Source organism: Ursus maritimus, unplaced genomic scaffold (assembly GCF_017311325.1).
Source record: "Ursus maritimus isolate PB19 unplaced genomic scaffold, ASM1731132v1 scaffold_10, whole genome shotgun sequence".
NCBI classification, from domain to species: Eukaryota; Metazoa; Chordata; class Mammalia; order Carnivora; family Ursidae; genus Ursus; species Ursus maritimus.
This window is the reverse complement of record NW_024423344.1, coordinates 52,115,691-52,135,017: the sequence shown is the minus strand read 5'-3', so window position 1 is coordinate 52,135,017 and position 19,327 is coordinate 52,115,691. Positions and strand designations below refer to the sequence as shown.

Sequence of the window (19,327 nt, the reverse complement as noted above, 5' to 3'; positions counted from 1 at the left end):
AAAACAAATTTTTTCTTGTAACCAAAATAAGTTTAATATTTCACAAATACTGTGAATTTCTTAAGGTATAGTTACAATTCTTTTTTTTTCTTTTTTAAGATTTTTATTTATTTGAGATAGAGCAAGCAAGCGAGAGTGCACAAGCAAGGGGAGGGGGAGAGGGAGAGGGAGAAGCAGACTCCCCGCTGAGCAGGGAGCCTGATGTTGGGTTTGATCCCAGGACCCTGGGATCATGAGCTGAGCCAAAGGCAGACGCTTAACTGACTGAACCACCCAGGTGCCCTCTAGTTAAATTCTTAAGTGTTCCCTTTCTGGATTCACTTACCATATACAACATCACCTAAAAGCTATATAATTATAAACACAGCTTTATCTGGGCAGAACAAGTCATCAATGTATTGTTTCTCAATATGTGTGATGCCCAGACAACCTGTTTAAGATCTGTAACTTTTATGACCTATGCATGGTAGGTGCTCAAAACTGCTTATTAGTGAATACTGATGCTCAATATCATCAGTCCTTGGGGAAATGCAAATTGAACCACAATGAGATACTACCACACATCCATCAGAACAGCTAAAATTTTAAAAATTGTCAATACCACATGCTAATGAGGATCAGAGCAACAGAAACTCACTCACCGCTGGTGGGAATGCAGAGAAGAACAGCCACTTTGGTAAGACAGTCTGGCAATTTCTTACAATTCAGAATTCACATTTCAAAACAATATTCTAATTCCTTTTAAAATTACAACAATTTAATATGTTTTTAATTGTGCTTCCCTCAAGTCTAAAATGGGAATAATGTGGGCACCTGGGAGGCTCAGTCAGTTAAACACCCGACTTGTGATTTCGGCTCAGGTCATAATCTTTGGGGTTGTGGGATCTAGCCCCACATCAAGCTCCAAGCTCTGTGCTCAGGAGGGAGTCTGCTTGAGATTCTCTCTGTCCCTCTCCCTCTGCCCCCTCCCCCACTTACACTCTCTCAAATAAATCAATACATCTTTAAAAAATAAAAAATAAAATGGGAATAATATGGGTGATTAATTTTTACTATAGAATGCATAAGTGAAGATTCACACATGGTTACAAAAGGCTAAACCTTAGGAAAAAAGTTCTCTAAAGAGAGTCCATTACATTTTTTAAGCATTATAGTTCAAGGTCATTTCCACAGACTATCAATTATCCAGCGGACTAAATCTTAATTTCTACCTTTTAACTAACAAATCATTGACTTCCATTCCATTCTCTTAAAAACTCTTAAAAATAAGATCAGATACAAGCAGATTGGCATGTATGAAGCATTCTGCTGTGACACTTCAAGGGATTATGAGAAGCAAACATTATCAAGGGATACAATATATTTCTTTCTTTACATTTTCTGAACATGAATATGCAATTATTTTACCAAATTTATGTGTAAACTTTTTTAGGTAAGAGACCGAAATGTGGATGCTATAAGAGAAAAGAATTAAACCATCAAAAAGTTCTAATTTGAAATACTTTTATTGATATTCACTGTAGTTTTATTCATACAACTTATATTACCTGAAATGTTTAAGTTATAAACCATGTTGAAGAAAATCTGTTTCTGACAAGAGGTGTTGGTGAGGATGTGGAGCAAAAGGAACCCTCATGCACTGTTGGTGGGAAAGCCAACTGGTGCAGTCACTGTGGAAAACAGTATGGAGGTTCCTCAAAAGATTAAAAATAGAACTTCCTATGACCCAGTAATCACACTACTGGGTATTTACCCAAAGCATAAGAAAACACTACCCCAATATTTACTGCAGAATTATTTACAATAGCCAAATTATGGAAGCAGCCCAAGTATCCATCAATAGATGAATCAATAAAGAAGAGGTGGTATAGATATATAATGGAATATTGTCAGCCATGAAAAAGAACGAAATCTTGCCATCTGCAACAACATGGATGGAGCTAGAAAGTATAATGCTATGTGAAATAAGTCAGAGAAAGACAAATATACCGTATGATTTCACTCATATGTGGAATTTAAGAAACAAAACAAGTAAGCAAAGTAAAAAAAAAAGGGGGGGTGGAGATAAACCAAGAAACAGACTATAGAGAACACACTGATGGTTACCAGAAGGGAGGTAGGTGGGGGGATGGGTGAGATAGGTGAAGGGTATTAAGAATACACTTATCATGATGAGCACTGAGCAATGTATAGAACTGCTGAATCACTATATTGTACAACTGAAACTAATATAACACCATATATTAACTATACAGAAATTGAATATAAAACCTTAATAAAATTTAAAAAATAAAATCTATTTCTGAACCACAGAAACAGAAAATAGAATAGAAGCTAGATAATAGCTACTAGATAGTCGAAGCATGAAAAATACAGCAAACTGCAATCTAAAGAACAGCCACTAGATGGTAGTGATTACAAATAAATCTATGCTTATCAAAGCAAATAAGCTCAAACACCAGCCTACAACCTACCAAAAAAAAAAAAAAAAAAAAGTATCAGGAAATGAAGTCTGAAAATAATTTTTAATTTTACTCTTATAATATCGGTGCAGTATTTGTAGAATAGGGAGCATAAAAAAATTAAGCAGTAGAGACATCATTTAGTAAAAATGTAGTAAAAGCAGATAATTTACACCAAATATATGAAATATAAATATGTATTTATATTAATATACCACCACAGGCCAAAAAATAAAGGCAACTAAGTGTGTAGGTTACCAAACATTTGCAACACTGCTTTATCAGCAAAATGTTTTCAAATCTAAAAAAAAAAAAAAAGGTTAAAAAGAAATAGGATTGTAGGATTAAGCAAAATATAGAAATGGAGAAATAATCACTAAGCTCTGAGTCATATAGATGACATCAAATTACATTTTTATACCTAAGAAACAGGTATTTATACTACATATAGTACAATAAATTTAAATTTCCTTTTCCAATTAAGATTTTTAAGATATAACCATTGAAGAATTGATATTGACACTACTCTTTCTATAAACAAAATATGTGGGAAGACTGTTATTAATAATAAAGGATTACCTGTTGAACTAAAACTAAGAAAAAAACTAACATTTACCAGACTAACAGTACAAAACAGTAGTTAGTTGTAGTCAAAGTGTTCATTTGCTTTCCACGGTACCTACCATCATGTCTAACTACAAATTTTAACTAAAGCCACAAGATTTAAATACTGCATATATATTAGCTGGTTGCCAAGCAGAACATAATTTACTAAATTTGAAGAGAAAAATGTAACTGCTTTCCCACTCACCGACCCACTTCTGAGTGGTTATCTACTTCTATTCTCCAGCAGATGAAACGAAAGAAGGAAAAGAAGCAAGAAACCATTTCAAAATGGAGGATTAGTGATTTCCCAGACTCAAAAGTAACTCAAGGTATGTATTTTCTGTATTTTCTATTTTTAAAGTTGAACGTGGTACTTTAAATAAGTAAACTATTCCTCATTTTATTATCAAAATGAATTTTATACTTAAAATGAATTAAATCAGCCTTCTATGAGAGCAGATTAAGGGCAGAAATTTACCATGTCTAGTCTAATAAATGTACTTACATGAATATTGGGTTTCGAAAACTTAATTTTAGCAATTAAACAATTCAAATGTCATAATACCATACTATCTGCCAATCCCTGTTTCAGGAACTGAAATAATAGACTACAACACAGTCTTCCCTCAAAGTATAAAGTCCACTGTATAAATTCAGGTATTTAAGAATCTGCAACATGTTAAAAAATCATACTTAGGTTTCTGGTCTTCTAGTTCCTTACCTTTCCCTCTAAATAAGGTATATTTGCATTCTTTTGTGTCTCAAATCACTTGTTCCAGTTGCCCAGAATATTTCCTTTTCCAACCCTTCTCTTCCTGCTTAAAGACACTCAAATGGAAGTCCTTTGCCCCAAAAGCAGAATTTAGTTACATTCTGCATGCTCCTACATCACTGCATGGACATGCAACATTTCTCATGCAAAACCTTATTTAGATTAAATAAGCTTATATAACTCTTTATAATCAGCATCTAGCATAATGACTGCAATACACAGTTATAAGTATACTAAATACTAGGATTTTTACTGCATCATATGATCACATAGTTCAATATCAGGAACAATTTACATTTTAAACAAAGTAGACACATATTAACAATATTTGCCTTTCCTCACTATGTTACTTTAAATACACACACAGCCAGGATATGCAAAAAAATAATGTGGAAATGAAAAATCACTTACTGAAAAACGCCAGCATGAAAATCCCATCATTACCCACTCTGAGCTGGTCTGCGTCACTAAAGTCATCTCTTGGTTGGCACTCTTCCTCCTGAATCTAAAAAACACATAACATTAGACCAGTTCACTAAAAAACTAATTGCAACTTTATTATCTTAAGTATAAAGATAATAATTTAAATAAAATCAGACATTCTCAACTTGTATAGACAAAATGATAAAATGAGTACAATGTCTGGCACACAGTAAGTATTCAAAAACATTAGCAAGTATTAATTTTTCATGGGCACCCCTGAAAAGAGTAACTTTAAAAGAAAACACAAAAAAAGATCAAAACTGAACATTAATGAAAATTGTATCAAGAAAGATGTGACTGACATATTTGCACTGAACGGGAAAGAGGAATTTTCATAATCAGTGGTGGAATCTAAACTGGTATGATCTCTGTGGCTGGCAATTTGGCAATATTAATCAAAAATAAAAATGTCCAACCCACAACTACATGGTCAGTTAATCTTCGACAAAACAGGAAAAAATATCCAGTGGGAAAAAGAACCTCTTCAACAAATGGTGTTGAGAAAACTGGACAGCAACAGGCAAAAGAATGAAACTGGACCACTTTCTTATACCATACGCAAAATAAATTCAATGGATTAAAGACCTAAATGTGTGACAGGAAACCATTAAAATCATAGAGGAGAACACAGGAAGTAACCTCCTTAAATCAACTGCAGCAACTTTTCACTACATGTGTCTCCTGAGGCAAGGAAAACAAAAACAAAAATAAATTATTGGGATTTCATCAAAATAAGCTTCTGTACAGTGAAAGGCAACCAATGGAATGGGAAAAGATATTTGCAAATGACATATCTGATAAAGGGTTAATATCCAAAACATATAAAGAACTTACAAAACTCAACACCCCAAAAATGAATAATGCAATTAAAAAATGGGCAGAGGACATGAATAGACATTTTTTCAAAGAAGACATCCAGATGGCTAACAGACACATGAAAAGATGCCCAACATCACTCATCATCAGGGAAATGCAAAAGAAAACTACAATAAAATATCACCTCACACCTGTCAGAATGGCTAAAATCAACAACACAAGAAACAACAGGTGCTGGCAAGGAACCCTCGTGCAACATTCGGGGGAATGGAAACTGGTGCAGCCACTCTGGAAAACAGTATGGAGGAAGGTTCCTCAAAATGTTAAAAATAAAACTACCCTACAACCCAGCAACTGCATTACTAGGTATTTACCCAAAGAATACAACACTACTAATTCAAAAGGGATACATGCACTTCGATGTTTATAGCAGCATTATCTACAACTGCCAAATTATGGAATAGCCCAAGTGTCCGTCCATTGATTGATGTATGGATAAAGAAGATGTGGTGTATATATACGGTGACGTATTACTCAGCCATAAAAAAGAATGAAATCTTGACATTTGCAATGACGTGGATGGACTTAGAGAGTATCATGCTAAGCGAAGTAAGTCAAAGAAAGACAAATGCCATATGATTTTACTCATGTGTGGAATTTAAGAAACAAAACAAACAATCATAGAGGAAAAAGAGAGAGGCAAACCAAGAAACAGACTCTTAACTACAGAGAACAAACTGATGGTTACTAGAGTGGAAGGGGGTTAAAAAGGTGATGGGGATTAAGGAGTGCACTTGTGAAGAGCACCAAGTCTTGTATATAAATGTTAAATCACTAAATAGTATACTATTTAGTGAAACTAATATCACAGTGTATGTTAACTGGAATTTAAATAAAAACTTTCAAAAAAAAAGGAAAAAAAAGTACACACCCAACAATTCCAGCTCTTGAAATATATTGTACAAACATACAGTATATTCCCACTTACAAGAAATGATGTATTAAAGATGATTCATTGCAGCAATGTGTTTTGGGTTTTTTTGTTTGCTTTTTTAGAGAGAGGGAGAGGAAGAGAATCTTAAGCAGGCTCCATGCCTACCACAGAGCCCGACACAGGGCTTGATATCACGACCCTGAGTTCACGACCTGAGCCGAAATCAAGAGTCAAACACTTAACTAAGCCATCCAGGCGTCCTGCAGCAATAATAATAAGAGCAAAAAATTAGACACAATCTAAATGCCCATCAATAGTGGGCTCTAGTCAGGAGATAATTCTCCATGAGTCCTTCATGTTTCTACACATCTTCTAGGTAGAGGCACTCGCTGCCCTTCCTCTACACTATCTTTTCAAGGATGTTTATATTGCAGACAGCTTTGGAAGAGAGAAATAGTGTCTCTCCCCAGAGCAGAGATGTGGGCATGTTTAGTGACCATTAGAAAATACTGGGTTTGGGGCACCTAGGTGGCTCGGTCCATTAAGCATCTGCCTTCGGCTCAGGTCATGACCCCAGGGTCCTGGGATCAAGCCTTGCATGCCCGCTTCTTGCTCAGTGGGGAGCCTGCTTTTCCCTCTCCCTCTGCCCCTCCTCTGTTCCTGCATGCGCACATGCGTGCGTGCTCCATCTCAAATAAATAAAATCTTAAAAAAGAAAAAAAAGAAAATACTGGGCTCACTAAATTCAGGGTTCCAAACTATGTGTGGAAACATTACTTCGCCCTCTTTGTGTTTCTCGGTGAGAACTGTGGCTCAGGAGAATAGTTAAGAAAATGTTAATACATTCATGGTAGTCTCACTATGGACGCTGCCAAAAGAAAAAGACTTTCAAAACCATATTGCACATTATTTGGGCAAAAAGATCCCTAAAACTCTGCAATCCTATATCGTAGGCAACCTTCTTACATAAAATACAGTGGTTGGCACCAACTAAATTTGTATTAAAATTTTGTATAATTTCAAGTTAATTCAAGAAATAAACACTAAAGCCCAATGTGAGCCCCTCCAAACCACTGTCATTTTGAGGACAAGAATATAAATATTTCATACTCTTTTGTAAACATAACTCCAGAGATTTTATCATATGACATCATTTTTAAGACGACAGAAAACGCATGCACGAAGATGTCCTTTACAACACCAACAATGGAAAACATAGACACATAATCACATCTGAAAATAATCTAACTTCACTAGAGAGGAATAGTCACTAAATTATAGTATATTGACTCCATGGAATTTCACTAAACCGTTGAAATAAAAGAGAAACATTTATATAAAATGCTTAAAAATAAGAGATAGTAGCTCTATAATAATTCCAACTACATTAACTTATAAATCCTGAAAGTGGGAAAAGACACCAAAATATTTTAAAATGAAAAGCTGTAAGAAAACAAGTGTGGTATTTTCTTCTTCCTAATTTCTTACATTGCTAATTTTTAAAAAGCTTTCATCAACTTAATAAACTGTAATTTATTAAATACCAAGTATGTACCAGACAATAGGTGCTAAAAATGCAAACACAAAGTCCTTATCTTGAAGTTGCTCACAATTTTTAAAGTGCTAGTTTTTATGTCAAAAGACAAATTACTGACAAACTTAAAACAAGGTACAGGGGCACCTGAGTGGCTCAGTCAGTTGGGTGACTGACTCTTTGATTTCAGCTCAGGTCATGATCTCAGGGCCCTCGAACTGGGCCCTGCGACTGCCTCCGCACTCAGTGGGGCGTCCGCTTGAGGATTCTCTCTCTCCCTCCCCACCTTCTGCTCATGCTTCCTCTCTAAAATAAATAAATCTTTAAAAAATAAATAAAACAAGGTACAAAAAAAAAAAAAGGATACTACTCACTATTAGATTATAAGATAAGACAACCTGGTGAACAAGCATGTTCTAAAAGGTAAGTGAATTATTTGAATTCAAATACTTTTCATAAAAATATTTAAAAATAAGTAGAGTTCAGGGGCACCTGGGTGTATCAATCCGTTAAGCATCAGACTCTTGGTTTCGGCTCAGATCATGATCTCAGGGTCCTAGGATTAAGCCCCAGGTGGTGGGCTCTGCACTCAGAGGGGAGTCTGCTTGAAGATTCTCTCCCTCTGCCCCGCCCTCCACTCTAGCGTAAATTCGCACTAGCGCAGGCTCTCTCTCTAATAAATAAATCTTTTTAAAAAAGGAGTTCATTTCTATAAATCTATTTAATCATCCCATAATTTACATGCAATCCTGCACATCAGAAATAGGAAATAGTAGAAAGCGGTATTGTTTCCAAGTCTCCTGGCTACTACCTATATTCTCCCAATGAGAAAGTTTATTTAAGAAATAAGCTTTCACCTCACCCAGGTGAGATTCATTTACAACTGAATGCATACTCAAATGCTAATCAGACCAGTTTTCTATCTGAATCAGGTATAGAAACCCATACTCAATCACCTTTCGCAGAAAAGAGGGTGGCAGAGCACTGGGTTAGAAACTGATGAATTTAAAAGAATCTTTCCAAGGACCTAAGTCTCTTCTGTTCACTTATATTTTGCTTTCCATGAAATTTTCCACAATCTTCACAAGCTGTAGTTACAATGGTATCAGAAGCAGCTGAAAAAGGAAAACTTTTCCTTATGGACATATTCCAATTCAGACTAGGATCATATTACTTTCTAAAAGCAATACTCTGGAAATGACGACAATGAAAGGTTGGAAGAGAAACACTTCAGAGTTTTCTCTCCAAAAGGTAAAATCACCTTTATGCTTTTCCCAAAGCCGAGAGCAAGACAATGCTTGCTTCTTTCTCTTCAGAGTTCTACAGTGTGGAAGTCAGGGCAGTGGAGGTCCCAAGGTTGAGTAACATCCTTTAAGGACCTTTGCCATTTCCAAGGTCTCTAGGGAGATACTCCCTGAGAAAAGGAGCTATGCCCTACTCATTCACGCAGGGTGCACGCCTGTATATAACGCATGTACAACCACGTACGTGCTAAGCAACCTAGAACTGATTTTGACAGAAACTCCACACTACAGGTCTATGCTCCTTCTCTGTGATTCTCTCCTTCAAGTATCAGAAATCCTTATTGACTGAGCTATATTTTATGCCACTGTCTTAACAAAGACTTACTTTCACCCTTCAAGGAAAATGGCATAAATAATAAATTTGAGGCTTACTGTCTTATGTGCCCAAAGCTATTTATGTTGACATTTAACTGTGTGTGTGTTGGAGTATGGGAGTGGGAACAGGCTTAGAAAGGGATGTACTGATGAAAAAAAACATCCAGGAAAAAACACTCACCTATCAGATAATTTACTCGCTGGGCTCTGGCCAGATGGCAGCAGAAGAATGCTGTACATAGAATCACCTTTCTCTCCCTTTGTCCCTCATCTAATTCTAGCTTTCTACGTAAAGTGATTTTTGGTTGTCTTTTCTTGAACAACATGGATGAACCTATAAATCTGAAATGGTATCTCTTAAGTCTGAAGTAAGAAAAAAAGGCAACAAACTCTAGCCCTGCTTGCAGCCACACTAAAATGTAACTAACGGGGCACTTGGGTGGCTCAGTCAGGTTACTGTCTGCCTTCGGCTCAGGTCATGATCTCGGGGTCCTCGGATCAAGACCCTCACCGGGGTCACTGCTCAGCGGGGCGTCTGCTTCTCCCTCTCTTCCTCTATGGTCTCTCACTCTCACTCTCTCTCTAAAGTAAATAAAATCTTTTAAAATAAATAAAATGTAAATAACTTCCACCTTTTATCTGACCGTAGAATAGTGTACATCCATCTCGTTGATTCTCCTGAGACAGTCACTCCTTCTACCAGAACAAGATGTAATATACATGTATATCCCTGACTCTATTACTGAGACAGGAAGAGAAGACAGAAAGGACAGGTGGAATACTTGACCATCATTCTAAAATCTAGGTTGGAATGTGTTAAAAGGACACACACACACAAAGTGAATTGACAAACATAATTTGAAAACTTGTAACTTATTTCTCTGTGCTTTTTAACCTACACTGAGTTTATTCATGGAGTCACTAGACTGGCTCTGCTAATATATACAAATGAGCAGGGAAAAAAGATAATTTATGATCATAGTTAGAGATCACGAATCTAAACTATACGAGGAGGGAAATAAGGATATCAACAGAGAAGAGGTCGATGGGGTAGAGTATCTAGAGTGAGGAAGTCAGAGGACGGGGGGTGAAAGTCAGCACTTGAAAGGAGAGAAATCAAGACTTAGGAAATGTACTGGTAAAGACAAGGACCAGGAGTCCCACAAATTCAGATGGGCTACACAGAAAGATCAGTACAAACAGAAATAAATAGAAACAGAAACAGAAATGAGGAGATAAAGGAATGGACAGGAGAGTGCCAATTTCACCAAAAAATGACGACACACATAAGTAGTAGCAGAGAAGATACTACAAAACAATCTACGTGCACAAACATTCTGAAACTCAGAGAACTATTGTTGACATTACTGAATGTACTGAGAATCACTAAAAACGGTATTCTCAAAAGGGAGCAATCGGATTGCCTTACTCTCTGAGCTGTCTCTGCTGCTGCGGCTGCCATGGCGGCAGCTTTGGCCTTCTCAGCTTCATCGTATGTAGGAAGGGAGGTAGCGACACTGTAGGGAGGTGGCACAGGATAAAACTCACTGTAAACTTCTGTATCTGAAGAAAGGGATTAAAAAAGGATAACCATTAAAACAAACTATTTAATAAAATTTTTAGAGCCAAAAACATAATTTAATAATTTACAACAGGCCACTAAAGACTATTACTGCTTTTTGCAGTCCTATTTTATAAGCTACGTAACATATAAAGTACTACTATACAACTGTATGTGTTAGTTTAGCCCCATATTTATTATACAGGGAAAAGACTGATAAATACGACCTACAGGCTGATATACAATACATAACAAAAATATCAAGAATGAAATTCTAAAAATCTGTGTACAAGGGAAGTGAGAAACCCACCACATACAAGCATCCTCTGTACCTACTGCTATGCTCGAAGAATTTACTTGCTCATAATCTCACAGCCAATAAAGTAGAAATATCAGGAATAATAACACATATATAGTACTAAACATTTAATACAGCACTTCTACATACATTACTCCTAGCAACTCTGAGGTTCAGAGAAGTTAAGTAATTTGCCCAGTACTGCACAACCAATAAGTAGCCAGAACCTAGGGATTTCCTCATTCCCAATATCTGCTCTGATAACATGTGAGGTTCATTTTTCTACACGTCAGTTTTAGAAACTGCCCGAATCTTTTCAGCAAACTCAGTATTTCTCTTTGCTAAAAAAAAAATGACGATTTTTAGTTCTTTTTCACTCTTGTCCCTCTCTTCTCATTTTTTCCCATATCTACCCACTCTTTTAGATTTTCTTTTCATGAAGAATTTCTCCCTCCCCAGTTTTTAAACTATTTTTGAAATATGATCTCCAGAAATATAACAAAATAGTAAGTGCAGAATGCTAATTTAAAAAAAAAAAAAACCTGCATCGCTTATCACCAACTTGAGTGATAAAAGTAAAATGATACATACAGGTCAATAAACTGATTAGACTTATGCTAGAATCATTGCCATGAAAACCAGGTAGGTTCTCACAGTAATCCATACTATAATGTCTGATATCACCTCTGTGATTTCCTCATTATAACTACAGTATTTATACATTTTCTCCATCAGAATTCCTTGCATTTCCAACATGAAAACACATTTTATTCTAGCAATACTTTTCCTATTTTATTTTAATAGATATTGACTTTAAAATAAGTTTGTTTAATGCTATCAATAAGAGCTAAGGATCTGAAGCTGGGCAATTTTTAATCCAATGCTAGTAGCAGTGTAATACTGAATGTTATCCACCAAAAAGGCACAAGAGTCATAAATTCTTAGAAATGACTTATTATTCAGATGTAAAAACATGACACACGTCAAGTAAATAGATTTCTTTAGGTCTGAAGACTAGAAGAAAAAATTAAATGAAAGCAATGGTTATGAATTTTAAGCACTAACATTAAAATTAGAAATTTAAAAACTGGAACAATGACATACATTATCCAAGAAGAGAGATATTTTACATTAACAACAGATATGTGAGTTCTCGAAAAGTTCTAACTCCCACGATAGATAAAAATATCCTAACCAGTAACAGATGAAAGTTGGGTAGGAGAACTATTTTGCTACCGCTTTAATTTTCACTGGTTAATTTTACATATTTTCTGTCTACCCTTTAAGGCAGCGGTTCTCAACCAGAAAATTTAACATCCACGGAGCTACAGTCCCAGCTCCTTAAGTTGTGTGACCTCAAACAAACCACTTAAGCACTTTATGAAGCTCTACTTTTTCATCCATAAAACTGACTCAGCAAGGCTATTACTTGTTATTATATAGCAGAATTTAAGAGTAATCAGGGGGACTCTGTAAACTGTAAAGCATTACACAAATATCAACTATTATTATTGATGCTGTTCAGATCTCTACAACCAGTCAGAAAGTGACCTACTGAAGCATATAATCACAGAAAACTGATACTGCCAATGCTTAAAATACAACATTAAGAAGCTGAAGAAAGATGATATCAATGGTTTGCATTAACGAGACACAAACTTCTAGAACTACTCAGTAGTTCTTGTGCTCAATTACAGTCATTTTAGTACAGATGTAAAAATAAAAAAAATAATAAAATTCTGAGCCCAGGAGTCAGACAGATTATAAGAACTGAACACCTAGGTGGCAGGCTCCACTGTCTTACAACTGAAAATGATCTAACCTTTAAAACTGGCATGCTCCATTATCAAAACTATTCTAGACCATAGAAAAATGAGAAGCTTCTCAATTCATGCTATGTCGCTTCCACAATATTAATACTAAAACCGTAAGGACAGTATGTAAGGATCCCACTAATAAAACTACAAAACTTCTTAAAAAAAATTAACAAATCTAAATCCAGAAGAGATTAGAACACAGTGACAAACAATTTATTCTAGCTAGAATAAAGAGGTTGATTGGCTTAAAAAGAAATCCATTAATAACATATTTCATCAAAAATTACAGGAGAAAAAAAAATACAATTTTGTGATAAGGTCCCAAAAAGAGGACTTCAAAGTTTCTGACCTACTGGAGCCATTTACTGAAATGAAGACGAGTGACAAAGGAAAAGGTCTGGTAATGGGGGAAGAGGCAGTAGATAGTTGTGACGATGCTGAAACTTAAATCTATTCTTTAAAACTCTTCCCACCAAGAGGTGGAAACTAATTCCTCAACTGTCTTGAATAAAGACTAAACTTAGTGACTCACTTCTAACAAACCAAATGTGGCAGATGCGACACTGTGTGGCTTTTGAAGCCATGCCGTAACAGGTGATACAGCTTCTATCTGGCTTTCGGAACGCTTGTTCTTGGAACCCAGCTTCCATTCAGGGAGGAAGCACAGCCCACAAGAAGAGGCACAAATAGGTATTCTGGACAGCAGTCCCAGGTGAGGCCCTAGCTGAAGCCTGCACCAGATATGTTACTAAGGAAGCCGTCAGTGTGACTTGAGCTACAGGTCACTGAAAGACAATCATCACATGAGACCCTGAGAGAAAAATGCATAATTGAGCCCAGCCCACTGCAAAACCCATAAGAACTAATCACAATGGTTGCTATTCTACCCCATTTGGCTTATCACACAGCAGTCGCAATGGCAGTGAACAAAAAATTACCATTTCAATCTTAGGATCTTCCATCATTCAAACACAGATAAGCATCAGCAAAACAAGTAATTTTCTTTCTTCAAGACTACCATCAATTAGATTTTTTTTTTTTTAAATCTAGGGTAGCAAATTCACTGAACTATATTCTGGACACTTACAGAATAATGAAGAAAATTAGCCCATAATAAATTTTAGCAAGCACCAATCTAGCTATTAAATACTAAGACAAATAAAACTGCTATAAATCAATACAAAAACTCTCCATCAAACTGGGCACTAAACAAGCACATTGATCAAATAAACATTATATACAAATAAAAGGAGTAAGCATTTACTAATTTATTAGTGAGAGTACATTCATAAAGAAGATACTTTCCAGTAACTGCATATTATAAATGAAAAAGGTAAATGGTTTGGTCTTTTTACACAACCCATATCGTCTAGATAAAATCTGTAGAAGCAGAAATGGTAACCAGAGAAAGCTAGCAAGAGTTTAAGAGAAATAATGATACTAATTACAGAATAACAAATAAGAAAGATGAAATACTCTAGTGAAGGGTTTTTTAATATTAAAATGTTTTTTATAACAGATTTAAAAAATGTTTCATAATGAATATATAAAATATTTAGAGGTTATTTAAAACAGTACACGAAAACATATTTTAAATGTTTTTTAATTATATAATGATTAACTTCAAGAAACAAGAGTTGGTGAGGATGTGGAAAAAAAGAAACCCTCATGCACTGCTTGGCAGGAATGCAAACTAGTGCAGCCACTGTGGGAAAAAAACGGAGGTTAAAAAAAATTAAGAAATAGGGCTCAGTCGTTGAGTGTCTGCCTTGGGCTCAGGTCATGATCCCAGGTCCTGGGATGGAGCCTCTCATCAGGCTCCCTGCTCAGCGGGGAACCTGCTTCTCCCTCTCCCTCTGCCTGCTGCTCCCCCTGCCTGTGTGTGCTTACTCTCCGTCAAATAAATAAAAATAAAAAATAGATTAAAAAATAGAACTACCCTGGGGCACCTGGGTGGCTCAGTCGGTTAAACGCCTGCCTTCGGCTCAGGTCACGATCCCGGGTTTCTGGGATTGAGTTCCGTATCAGGCTCCCTGTTCAGTGGGGAGCCTGCTTGTCCCTCTCCCTCTGCTGCTTCCCCTGTTTGTGCTCTCTACCTCTCTTTCAAATAAAGAAATAAAATCTTAAAAAAAAAAAAAAAAAAAAAAAGAAGAAGAAGAAAAGAAAAAAGAACTACCCGATCCAGTAATCACACTACTGGGTATTTACCCAAAGAATACGAAAACATTAATTCAAAAGCATATATACACCCCTGTATTTACTATAGCATTATTTACAATAGCCAAATTATGGAAGCAATCCTAGTATCCATCGACAGATGAGTGGATAAAGTAGATACGATATGTATACACACATACACACACACACACATACAAAGGAATATTACTCAGCTTTTCAAAAAAGAATGAAATATTGCCATTTGCAACAACATGGATGGTGCTAGACTATATAATGCTAAGTGAGTAAGTCAGTCAGAGAAAGACAAAATACCAGAGAATTTCACTCATATGTGGAATTTAAGAAACAAAACAAAACACAGAGACAAATCAAAAAAGAGACAACAAACAGATGGTTAATGGAGCGGATGTGAGTAGAGGAATAAGTAAAATAGGAAGAGGATGAAGAGTACACTTATTATGATGAGCACTGAGTAAAATATAGAACTGTTAAATCAATATATTGTGTACCTGAAACTAATATAACACTGTATATTAACATACTGGAATAAAAGTAAAAAATAAAAAATAAATTATATGATAATTAACTTAGCATTACTGGGAAAATATAAACTGTGGCCAGAGAAATAGATAAGGGTAGTTCTTTAGAATGTCCTGAAAGTAAAAAATGAACAGTAGAAAGCAGGAACAACTGCCTTGTGTCCAGGAATTATTATCGTGTGTATATCATTATACTATGTACACCCTTCACCTCCATTCACAAATACCACATTCTCGCTCACACTCAGCATCAATAACACCTTGTTTTATAACTGTGTAGGTAGATGTACACAAACACAAATATAAATGTATATATAGATATACATACACGCATATGCATACACACATATGCATATATCTATATATACATATAAATTCATATACATATATACACACACATGTATGTATATAAATATATGTGTGTATATGTATATGAATTATATGTGTATATACAAATTTATTTCTTTCTTCCAAAAGGAATATGCCACTCAGTTGGAAACAGATTCTAATAAGCATAAGAAAGTTTACACTTTTAATTTTTTTGAAAACAACAATATGAAACAAGTAATATATGAGTAAATATTTTATAAACTATCCTTTGAAAAACATTTTTATAAAAAAATCATAAAACCAGGAAGCCTCTTTAACAGATTCTATAATTAAATAAAACCATACTGGTTTAAAAAAAAAAAAAAACAAAGCTGAGTTACTAAAAATATTACTAGTTGTTTCATACTAAAAATAATACCTGAAGTTGTAGGTACCTCCACAGTAATACTACTATAAGGTGGAGGAGAAGAGTCTGTTTCAAGTCCCGATGCTGAAGGAGCAGTCTGAACGATCTGCGGTGTTGGGTTTGAAGTTGATGGTTGCTCTACAGCAGATGACTCTGAATTATCCTCTTCATTGTGAAGCTAAGAGAACAAAGAAAGAGAAACATTAATGTCATTCTGATTACTATTATTTTTTTAAATTTTAAGCAAATTTTTAAAGATTACTTCAGGCAAAGGATCACCTTTTAGCTAAAAACAAAGTAAAATAACATTTAAAAAGATGAACAAAATTTGTAAGAGACTGAAGCAGTCACTAAGAAATTTAGATTATGGTAGTTTCTTTACAATAAAAAATGAAGTTCAAATTAAGAATTCATAAAGAAAAAAATCATGATTATAAAGAGATTCAAATTCATTCAATCCTACAATATTGACTACCATGTATTAGTCACTGTGTACTATAAAGAAAAGTAAAGCACCTAATAATTAAACCACAATACCATTTCTATTACACTAGTATCTAGAATAATTGAAAATGTAACCTGAATTAATAAAAAGAAATAATGATAAACATTCCAAAAATGTAGAATACTCTAAGGAGGCTTTCTCAAGTACCAAAAGAGTTACTTATAAAGCAAGATGAATCAATGTGTATATAAAACCCTGGAAGATGTTCTTCAACACAACAAATTTATTGAAAGCTCAGGAAGTGCAAGATAATATGTTGGATCTGCGATCACTTAACTCACCTAATCCTCACAACAAATCTATGAAATAGAGAATGTTATCCCCGTTTGACAGATTAAAATGGGGGGAGGGGATGGAAAAAACCTTGAAAGTGTAGACACCTGAAGTAACTTGCCAGACATCACAACAGCTAGGAAGGGTAAGGCCAAGAACCAAAACTAAGCGGTAGGGCTATAGCCTTCTTACTTCATTTATAAGTAATCTTTTAAATGCTCATTTGTTAGGAGGTGATAATAACTGCATGTAGGCAAGCAAACCGTAGGTCAACCAAGAGCATCAATACTCTACAAAGTGACTCATCAAAAAGGTACTATAATTGATCCTTAGATATATTTGGAGAAGAGCTCTTATTAAATTTTTTAAAGACATTTTAAAATCCACTAAAATCTTGGTTTGAAGAAAAACTACAGGCCTTCAACATTATTCAATTTTCATATCTTAATTTATTCTTGTACTTTAAGAAATTCAATGTTAGGGGCGCCTGGGTGGCACAGCGGTTAAGCGTCTGCCTTCGGCTCAGGGCGTGATCCCGGAGTTGTGGGATCGAGCCCCACATCAGGCTCCTCTGCTGGGAGCCTGCTTCTTCCTCTCCCACTCCCCCTGCTTGTGTTCCCTCTCTCGCTAGCTGTCTCTCTCTCTATCAAATAAATAAATAAAATCTTAAAAAAAAAAAAAAAAGGAAATTCAATGTTAAAAATAATCCCCCAAATAAATTTGGTCACAGAGCAAATCTGTACACACACAAATCTGAGTTTTGTGATGTAGTGGGGAAAAAAAAAAAAAAGCATGCAAATTCTTGCTCCACCTTTTAGGACCTTTGATAAACCTCTGTGCCTCAGTGTCTCCAAGTATAAGTTCTAAATGAAGCCAAAATCCTCACAGAATTGTAAAATAATATTTGGAAAGCATCTAGCATTAACACCTAACAACAGAAGGCATTTAATAAGTACTAGTTTCCTCTTTCTTCTCCTTTAAAATATACTTTATTTTGTGGCCTGAAATAATTTGGTGCTATCAGTCCAATAAATAGTCATTCATTTGCCTCTAAAAACATGAAAAGTAAAATTTACTTCACTGCTGTTGGCATGTGTCTTGGTAAGTGATCACAAAGCACAATTTCTGTGAGTTCATAAATTTTAACAGAACTGCCATAAAAATACCTAAAATCATTTATCAAGTTCATAAGACAGGTTTTTTTCCCATAGCACCAAGGTTTAGGTAATAAAATTCACTCACAGAAACTGAATTGTAAGGTCAAACAGTCATAAAGTGAATTTTCTATGAGCTTTGTATTTACTTGCAGCAGTTTTCTAAGTTGGCACTACATGACCACCCTCCTGACTAGCTGCACTCTGCCTCAGGGTCACCAAGCATCTTCCATGGTTCCTATTACAAGGTACCCAGGAGAACTCTTAACTTAGTCATCTTTGATCACACTTCGAAGAGCAAAAATGTTAGATAAGCAAGTTAAGGCAAATAAAAGTAAAAAAAAAAAAAATATATATATATATATATATAGCATTATCAACTAAACAATTAATAGGGTGTCAAAAAAAGAAAACCACTGTTCCATCTCTACCCTTAATGCTGCAAATGTGGATGAACTGTACTAAAGAAAAAGATCCTGTACGAAAAAATAGCTCTCCTCTGGTTCCTCACCAGAAATACTCCCTACCATATCAAATATATAAATGTGCTCCCCAGAATGACCAACTCATTTTTAAAACCTATCAAAATGTTTTCAGGGGCGCCTGGGTGGCTCAGTCAGTTAAGTGGCTGACTCTTAATTTCATCTCAAGTCATGATCTTGGGGTCCTGGGATTGAGCTCCACCCCCCCCCCCACTGGGCTCAGTAAGGAGTCTGCTTGAGGATTCTCTCTCTCCCTCTCACTCTGTTCCTCTCCCTGCTCGCATGCTCTCCTTCTCTCTAAAATAAATAAATCTTAAAAAAAAGGGGGGGGGGGAGGACGCCTGGGTGGCTCAGTCAGTTAAGCATCTGCTTCAGCTCAGGTCATGACCCCAGGGGTCCTGGGATCAAGCCCTACATCAGGCTCCCTGCTCAGCAGGGAGTCTGCTTCTCCCTCTCCCTCTGCCCTTGCTCCTGCTCTCTCTCTCAAATAAATTTAAAAAGTCTTTAAAAACAAACAAACAAAAAAGAGTAACTACAGATACTTTTACATAAGATCTC

General features: G+C 35.6%; 1 protein-coding gene across 1 annotated transcript in view; it reads right to left on the bottom strand.

Moving 5' to 3' along the window:
- The window catches only part of NDFIP2 (Nedd4 family interacting protein 2), a 61,592-nt gene that overhangs the window by 12,925 nt on the left and 29,340 nt on the right, over window positions 1-19,327 (bottom strand). Inside the window, exons 2-4 of the mRNA XM_008686666.2 lie at window positions 16,368-16,533; window positions 10,656-10,789; window positions 4,252-4,345 (exon numbers count right to left, since the gene is read on the bottom strand). Coding sequence (XP_008684888.2) covers window positions 4,252-4,345; window positions 10,656-10,789; window positions 16,368-16,533 — 394 coding nt within the window. The remainder of the gene's footprint in view (window positions 1-4,251; window positions 4,346-10,655; window positions 10,790-16,367; window positions 16,534-19,327) is intronic.